Source organism: Quercus suber, unplaced genomic scaffold (assembly GCF_002906115.3).
Source record: "Quercus suber isolate HL8 unplaced genomic scaffold, Cork oak 2.0 scaffold_471, whole genome shotgun sequence".
NCBI lineage: Eukaryota > Viridiplantae > Streptophyta > Magnoliopsida > Fagales > Fagaceae > Quercus > Quercus suber.
In genome coordinates this window covers 191315-200011 of record NW_027069922.1, presented here as the reverse complement: position 1 = coordinate 200011, position 8697 = coordinate 191315, and the positions used below count along the sequence as shown (strand labels likewise).

The following is an 8697-nucleotide window of genomic DNA, read 5'->3' as shown; positions in this document are numbered from 1 at the left end:
ATTTTAGGGTATTTTTGTTGGATATTATAGAAGAGATTGTCTATTTGTTAAATAATTAGAAAATATTCAATGCGAAGTAGATTTTGTTGAATGGGTATAGAATTTCATATGTTTGATGTTTTTTTTTAATTGTTTGTTTTTATTTATTTAAATTGGGAATCTATGAGTTATGGGTTATGAATTATGGATTTTAAAAAATTTTCAAATTAAATGATAGTGTGGGATTAAGGGGTTTGTGGTTATATCTGCAACAAGTTACTATAGTAGACATTCATTAAACAATAAATTTAGGGATATAAAACTTTTTTAATGTATTAAATTCTTAATTTGTAGATTTTATTTTATCAAGATTCAAGAGCTGCACTTATTAATTTTTAAAAAAAAATTAATTAAAAAAGACCAAGAGCTCTATATTGGGGAACATATTCAATTTTACACTCTGATGTTTTAGGATTTGGATTTTCCCTCCTATATTTTAGGGGTGTTTAGAATTTACTCCCTAAAGTTTGAGGATGTTTGGATTTTAAACCCTAAAATTTCAGAATTTCGAGATGTAAAATCTCAACACTCCCAAAACTTTAGAAGGTAAAATCCAAATTTTGAAACGTCAGGTGTAAAATTCAAACACTCCAAACTTAAAAGGGCAAAATCCAAATTTTGAAATTTTAGTTTGTAAAATCTAAATAATCCCAAACTTTAGAGGTGTAATTTACAATTTAACCTAATAACAATAACTATACAAGACATTTTTTTTCTTCATTTCATAACATATAACTGTTTAATATATGTTTTAGCTATATAGTGTTATTTATAAATTCAATATCTGCAATTGTAGTAAAATAAATCATATATCATATTCAATAAATTTTCCGTACATCAGGTTAGTGAATAGTATATAGATATACTGTTGAAGGACAACATGCCAAAATATCTTGCATAGCTGTCAAATTGATGTGTCTATCAGTCTATAATATTCCATAGTTCCACTTGATTATCACCATTATATTCTGACAGGTGTTAGAAGAAAAGAACAGCGCGAAGAAAATGGATATGTTAGCGAACACAAATTTAGAAAGGAAAACACCTTTGATAGAGGCTGGTCATGGTGAAGAAGAAACTAAGAAAAGGTGGTGGCAGAGAGTGTTGGACGTGGAAGAGGCCAAGAAACAAGTCTTGTTTTCCCTACCAATGATTCTTACAAGCGTTTTCTATTACTTGATCACCTTGGTATCTGTCATGTTTGCCGGCCACCTTGGTGAGCTTGAGCTTGCTGGAGCCACTCTTGCAAACTCTTGGGCAACTGTCACCGGCTTTGCTTTCATGGTAACTCTTATCTTTTATTGTAGTTATGTGATGAATATCTAAACCTTCTTTTTCTCCTATGTTACCCTTTAGTCTTTAAAGAACATATGTTGCTCAGTTGATCACAGATCACAGGTAGATATGGATAAGCACGGCCAAAAATTTTTTTTTTTTTTTTTTGCCAAATTGTTTTTTTATGTGAATGAAAATCAAGTTAGTCTGTAGATAAGCACTGCAACATAATCGTTGCTGGGAGGCAAAAACCGTTATGCTATCTAGTAAGGAGTACAAAGGATATCAAGGTACAGGTAATCTAAAATACGATTTGGTATTTTATACGATCATTGATATTGTTATTGTTCTTCAGAAAGAAAAAAAAAAGGATTGGGAAAACAGAACTTTAACGGAGGGTTTCCTATATTTAAATTGCAATTTTGTTTCTGACAAAAAAAAAAAAAAATTATTCATCTTTGTGTAATTCCCTCCACATGTGACAAAAATCCAACAAAGATGATGACGGTGATAGTAAAGGCTCGAATCAAGATTCCATGTAATTAGTCCAAAAGCAAAAGTACAAAGATGATTATATCAGCATATAGAAAAGTCCCCGAGTTTGGTCTGTTTCAAGCTGTCGGCCAAGTTTTCTATTCATGTGATAGCACGCCTTGAATACGCATCTACTTTGGTGTAACTGTCCTGTAGCACAGGAATGCATGAATAAATAAATGAATACGTAAAGAACTCCAAGTCATGATAGGCCAATAGTCTTGTAACTCGGTGACATTGCCGGGTCTGTTTAATAGAGAGAATTTGGGTTTAAATCCTCCCACCCCACCTACTGTTAAGTAGAAAAAAAGAAGTAATTAGAGTTTTAATTTACTCTTTCAGGGTTTAATTGTATGTCATTAAAAGCAAGTGTGAAGGGGCAGCCCTACTTTCACAGTAAATTTGTTGCTATACCTGATATATAGCTTATAGATTGTGACTCAATTACGTCCAAGATGAGTTATACTCTGATTAGATAGCATAGTCAATTCATTGTCTTTGTAAGCTATGTATTCTTATTTAACCTTACTATGATGCTTCATTCTTGAATCTTATCTTTAGGTTGGTTTAAGTGGAGCACTTGAGACACTATGTGGGCAAGGGTTTGGTGCAAAATTATATAGAATGTTGGGGATCTATCTACAAGCCTCTTGTATCATATCCTTCCTATTCTCTATCATTATATCCATCATCTGGTTCTATACAGAGCCAATACTGACCTTACTTCATCAAGATACTAGCATCGCAAAGACTGCCTCTCTCTATATGAGATTTCTCATTCCTGGACTATTTGCATATGGCTTTCTGCAGAACATCTTGAGATTTCTTCAGACACAATCTGTGGTTATGCCCATTGTTGTATTCTCATTGATACCATTGATTATTCATATAGGCATTGCATATGCTTTAGTGCATTGGACAGGTCTTGGTTTCACAGGAGCATCTTTAGCAACTTCAATTTCATTTTGGCTGTCAGTCATTATATTGGCCATGTATGTGGTCTGCACACAAAAATTTAACCACACATGGCAAGGATTTTCATTGGATTCATTCCATTACATTTTTACCAATTTAAAATTAGCCCTGCCCTCTGCAGCAATGGTATGGTAAGTGAAACTTCATTTATTTCATCTCATTACTATGCTCTTCAGCTCTTGCTAATTGTATAGAATTAACATTAACATAGACTTACAAACATATCTGAACAACATTTAGAATATAATCGAAACCCTTTGTAAAGATAGAAACACAATCACTCAGACATGTTCAACTAAGTGTTGCAGAATTTTATAAAATCTTCTATCTATTATTGGTGTACCATGACCAGAAAAAAATTTGAACCTGGTCTGAAATGAATTAAGGAAACCCAGTCCTAATTAAAGATGGCAATTTGTCGAAAAAATTCTCAATACAAAGGGTTTCAGCTAGTGAGTCATTATAACATACTGATCTATTAGGAGACATAGGAGTATGGTATGAAACATGACCTCAATAATTTTACCAGTCTTACATGGTCAAAATTTTTGCCAGTTTGGAGTACTGGGCTTTTGAGATCCTGGTTTTCTTAGCAGGACTAATGCAAAACTCAGAAACAACTACATCTCTGATTGCAATGTGGCAAGTTTTACATCTTTTCCCCTAGTTTTTATAAATTTTAAGATCTAATCTTCACAATTTACTCCAAATTTTTCCTTTTTTGGATTATATATTCAGTGTGAACACAGAAACTGTTGCCTACATGATCACATATGGTCTCAGTGCTGCTGCAAGGTTAGTTAGTTGAACAACTTCTAGTGGTTTGTATTTATACCTTCTAGTTCTTCCGTTCTGTATTTATTCACAGATATTGAGAAAAATAGAACTGATGATTTCAGTACGAGGGTGTCAAATGAGTTGGGAGCAGGCAATCCAATCCAAGCTAAGAGTGCCATGGCAGTTGCTATCAAGCTCTCTGTCCTTCTAGCAGTCACAGTTGTTTTGGCTCTTGGCTTTGGTCATAACATCTGGGCTGGATTCTTCAGTAACAGCAATGAAATCATACAAGAATTTTCTTCAATGACACCTCTACTTGCAATTTCAATAATTTCTGATTCTGTTCAAGGTGTCTTATCAGGTAATAATCCTCAACTTTTCTTTTATATGTGCAGATTATTCCACGGTTATTGGTGCTAATGATTTAGATACTGCAGGGGTGGCCAGAGGATGTGGTTGGCAGCACTTGGTTGTGTATGTTAACTTGGCAACTTTCTACTGCATTGGAGTACCAATTGCAGGACTCCTTGGTTTTACTTTGAAACTACAGGCTAAGGTGAAATATATTTAAAGTAGTCTGTTCACAAACACGCCTAAAAATCAGTATACTTGTCTGCATAGACATAAAATTTCTTGCAATGAATTATTCTGTACAGGGTTTGTGGATTGGCTTAATCTGCGGTCTATCCTGCCAAGCTCTCACCCTCTTGTTGGTTACACTGCGAAGAACATGGACTAAACTGGATCTCTCCAATAACAACACAAATGAATATCCAGTTTTAGTTTAGAAAAAGGTCGTCAAGCATTGTAAGTGATTAGCAACACAGGCTACTTGGGTCTGTGACATATCTTGGGAGACATATATGCAGTCTATGCATGAGATTTTGCAGCTTCCTTCAAACATTGAACTTTTGGCCTAGCTCGAGAACTACGACTTACAAAAAATTGCAACTACGAATTTTTCCCTACACTGGCTCAAAAGAACAAGATTAGAAGAAGGGTCAATGTCCTTCAACGTATTAATCTGAAACTGGTGTTGTAAAATACAAGCATTTATTTTCTCTTTGTTTGAGATGTGTTAAAGGACCTCTCAATAACCCCTAGATGGATTGGGCTCAAGCAGCATTAAAAAGGCATCCCAGAACTCATACTAATTATTTAGATTAAATATTATAAATATATAAGTGTAACTGGTGGCAACTCCATGAATTTTGTTCAGGGTGTTCCTATTCTACTTTGAAAAAATTTCGGATAATTTCTAGGAATGGCAACGGGTCGGGTTCGGGCTGGGTTTTTTCATACCCGAATCCGACCCGCGGGGCAATACCCGTAATCCGAACCCGGCCCGTTTAGGATACCGGATTTTTTTTCGGGGCCCGGACCCGCCCCAGCCGGGCCCCATGGGCCCCGCGGGCCCCGTTTAGGATTGGGCCCAATTCGCGGCCCAACCGCACAAAAAAAAAAAAAAAAATTAAGCCCAAATTTTTTTTGTAATTTGAAGCACGTAATTTGAAGAGAAAATTATCTTAAAAATTGAAAATAATTTAATCACCGGCACGCGGCACCCCTGAGATTTTTGACAAAAATATATATATATATGCCCATTCCAATCCTAAAAAGCACGACCCATTCTTTAGCCCATTAACAAATTTACAATAACTAAAAAAGAAAAAAAACCCAGATCCCTTCTTAGTTAGGATACCCATCTAAATTAAATTATGATTCAAAAATCTAAATAAATACACACAAATCACAACATCAACTTCACAAGTCACAACCATTTACTCCCAAAATAAAATATGAATTTGTTAAAAAAAAAAATTACATACGCTGCGTATGCAACGGTTCAAGAGGGATTCCAATCAGTGATCCTCTGAGTCTTTGACACCGTCATCTAAGTCCTAAGTCTCCTAACCAGTCGAGTTTGTGTGGTGACTGGTGAGCCATACGCCTCTCTCTTTCTCTATGCTCTGCAACTTTAAGTTTCTTTTTGTTTCTTCTTTTTTTTTTCTTAGGCTTCTACGACTTTAAGTTTGAGACACTTTCCAGGTTTTGGGATAGAAGAATAAGTAGTGTTGACGTTTTCACTGAAGGCTGAAGCTGAAGAAAAACGGCGACAGCTCGACGAGGAGAGTCAACGGCGTGAGCTGAGGGAGAGGGACTGAGGGTCGGAGTGAATCGGCGGCGTATGTGGGTTGGGTGTCTCGCCGTCTGAGCTTTGGTGGTGTTCACGGTGGTGGTTTGAGATAAAGTGAGGGTGAGGGAGCGTGGGAATGTCAGATTGAGAGGGAGGGAGGCTGCTGAAGAAGAAATGGGGGATTAGGGAATTTAGGGTTAGATTTTAGGGGTATATATATATATATATATATTAGGTATTTTAGTAATTTCAGGTACCGGGTTTTTACCGGGTCGGGTCACGGGTCGGGTTTCGGATTTTTTTAATAAAACCCGGACCCGACCCGGACCCGCTTCGGGTTTTTTTTTTAAAACCCATACCCGACCCTATTTCTAATCGGACTGGGTAAAATCCGGCTCATTAAGGTCGGGCCGGGCCGGGTACCCGCGGGTCGGGTAAAAATTGCCATCCCTAATAATTTCAGTCTGTTTTGGGACGTTTCAATAAATACTGGCTGCAATTCAAGATTTGGCTAGTATGAAGTTTGTGTTTTAAAAAAAAAAAAATGTTCTTAAAACCAAAACAAATTTGCATTCTGTACACTCAAAAACCTCAAAAGAAAAAAAAAAAAAAAAGAACAAAGGTACCTGTACAATAAGCTATAAGTTCATTTGAAATATTAATAAAATTATTAATTATTGTTGTTTAGTTGTTTCATAAATTTGTTTTTCTTTTATAAATTATAATTTGTTATATTATTGTTTCATTAATTATTAAATTATTAATTGTTGTTTAGCCTAAAATAATTTAATTTGTTTATCTTTTATAATGTATTAGTTAATTAAATTATTAATTATTGATGTTTAGTTACTTCATTATTTTTTTTACTAATTACTAGCAGTCTAGCACACACCTCATCGTGCATTAGCACACACTAGCACACACCTCATATGTGCACACACTCTTGCCTCTCCGATACCATACCAGAGGCCGTTTTGGTTTAACTAGAAAAAAGAAATATTTCGGTACCGATTAATACCAGTATACTGTTTTAAAATTATCGCTAAATATATATATATATATATATATTCTCTTAAAAATTTTATATATACCCTTAAAAATATAAATGATTTTAAAGTTTGACATAATAATTTCTTTAAATATTAGTAATAATTATGGTTGTAGTATAATTTTTTTTTTTTTTTAAAAAGAGTTGTAGTTTAATAATAGTACTAAGTCCATGTACCAACTAAATGCAGTAATGAAAAAACAAAAGAAATAAAATTAAAAATCAATGTGCAAAAGTTAAAGCTAAGCACGTGGGTGGGAGATAAGCTTGAAAATTTTGAAAACTTTTGACTCATTTAATGACTTCAGTATTCACATGGAGAGTGGGACACTAGTGTACAAAACAAATTAAACAATATACGGCAATTGGCATTCAAAACTAGAAATTCCAAAGAACAGAGAAGCGGAAAAGTTGAAGAAAAATAGAGAACGGAGAAGAAAAGGCGAGGAAGAAGAAGCTGAAGCAGGTGAGGAGACTACGATTAACCAAATGGAAGTGGCCGGAGACATGAAGTGACTGGCGATGTGGTGGTGAGTGGCTATGACGACAAAAATTGATGATTTTGGCCCTTTTTTTTCTTTTCAGATTCTCTGTTACAATTTTTTTTTTTTTATAGATTTTAGTTTAAAATTTGTTTGGCATAAAAATTTGGAGAGTGTTCTTGATATTGCTTGAAGGTGTTCTTATTTTTTTTTTTTCTAAGGGTAAACAAATAAAAAATTAAATTATTATATATAAATTTTANGGGCTCATCATCAGGATCCTCAAGAATGTCCTCAGAATCCTTAGAAGACAAGTCAGTATCGGGCCCACGCGTGGCAGAGCTAGGGATGGAAGAAGGGGTAACCACCAAAGAAGAACCATCCTTCACAGCCTGAGATAGAGCTGCGAAAGGGTCACTGGTAGAGATAACAAGGGGCGTGACAGGAGGAGTAGCCTTGGTCTAAGAAGCAGCAGGAGGGGTGACTCCCCTTTAAGGAGTAAGTGTCTCGACAGAAACATGGGTGGCCTCACTAACCTTCCCAGTATGAGTACCCTCATCTACGAGTACCGGCCCAGTAGGAGAGGTAGAAGCCTCAGCAAAAGCCCCGTGTGTAGCAAAAGGGGCAGGTGTCGAAAATGCTACATCAGCACCATAAAAAAAGCCTCCCATGGGTACACCCATGAAGGCAAAAAGTTCCTCAGTTGTGGGGTGGTACACAGAGAGAGGCTCGAGCTCATCCTAGAAGACAAAAAAGAAAAGGATATGAAGATCAAAAGAACTTTTGGGTGGATGAGGTACACAAAAGCATATGGCAGACGAAACACATGCAAAGAAAGAAAACAAAAAGAGAGAGAAAAAAAAAAAGGGATGTTCCTCAAATCCAGGCTCGTCAAGCAGTATGGGATGGGTGACAGATGTATCCTCCTTATGCTTAGACTGCAAAAAGGGGGAGAACAAAAGACAAAGTCAAAGAAAGAAGTCAGCAAATATGTCAGGGTTAGCCACAGGGAAAGTAAAAAATATATATATGTAAAGGACAGGGTAGGATTAGAGATGACGTACTCTCCACTTAGCAGCAAATGCAGGGTGAGGGTTGTCTTTCTCTTACTACCCCGTGTCCTGCTGGAAAGGGGAGCATTTATAGGTGGCCGTGGAGTGGCAGGCTTGGACTTGCTTACAGACTTAAGCTTGGCAGGGCCTTTCTTACTCGATGCAGAAATGTTCGTCACTTTAACTTTCTTCTCCCAACCTAGAGGATAATCACCAGTGTGCTAATGCCACCCTCTCTTCTCCTCATCCCATTCAAAGATGGCAGACCGGTTCTGTTTCCTAGCATATGCTAACACGGACTTTGAGGGCAGGAGCAATCGAGGATTAGCCGAAATAACCATACTGAGCCTATCAAGAGGAATAAGGTAGAAACCGCGA

The 8697-nt window shown here is 36.2% G+C and overlaps 1 protein-coding gene across 2 annotated transcripts; it reads left to right on the top strand.

Annotated features, from left to right (window-relative positions):
* Nucleotides 1-995: 995 nt before the first annotated feature.
* LOC111992976 (protein DETOXIFICATION 18) lies at nt 996-4703 on the top strand. Of its 2 annotated transcripts, XM_024024826.2 has the most exons (7): nt 996-1323; nt 2410-2954; nt 3379-3465; nt 3562-3618; nt 3723-3961; nt 4038-4156; nt 4257-4703. In XM_024024826.2, exons 1-7 carry the CDS (start codon nt 1045-1047, stop codon nt 4386-4388), a joined length of 1458 nt encoding a protein of 485 aa, XP_023880594.1. In that variant the 5' UTR covers nt 996-1044; the 3' UTR covers nt 4389-4703. The 2 variants fall into 2 exon arrangements, with proteins under 2 accessions (XP_023880594.1, XP_065618809.1); XM_065762737.1 differs by lacking the exon at nt 3379-3465.
* The last annotated feature ends 3994 nt before the right edge of the window (nt 4704-8697 follow it).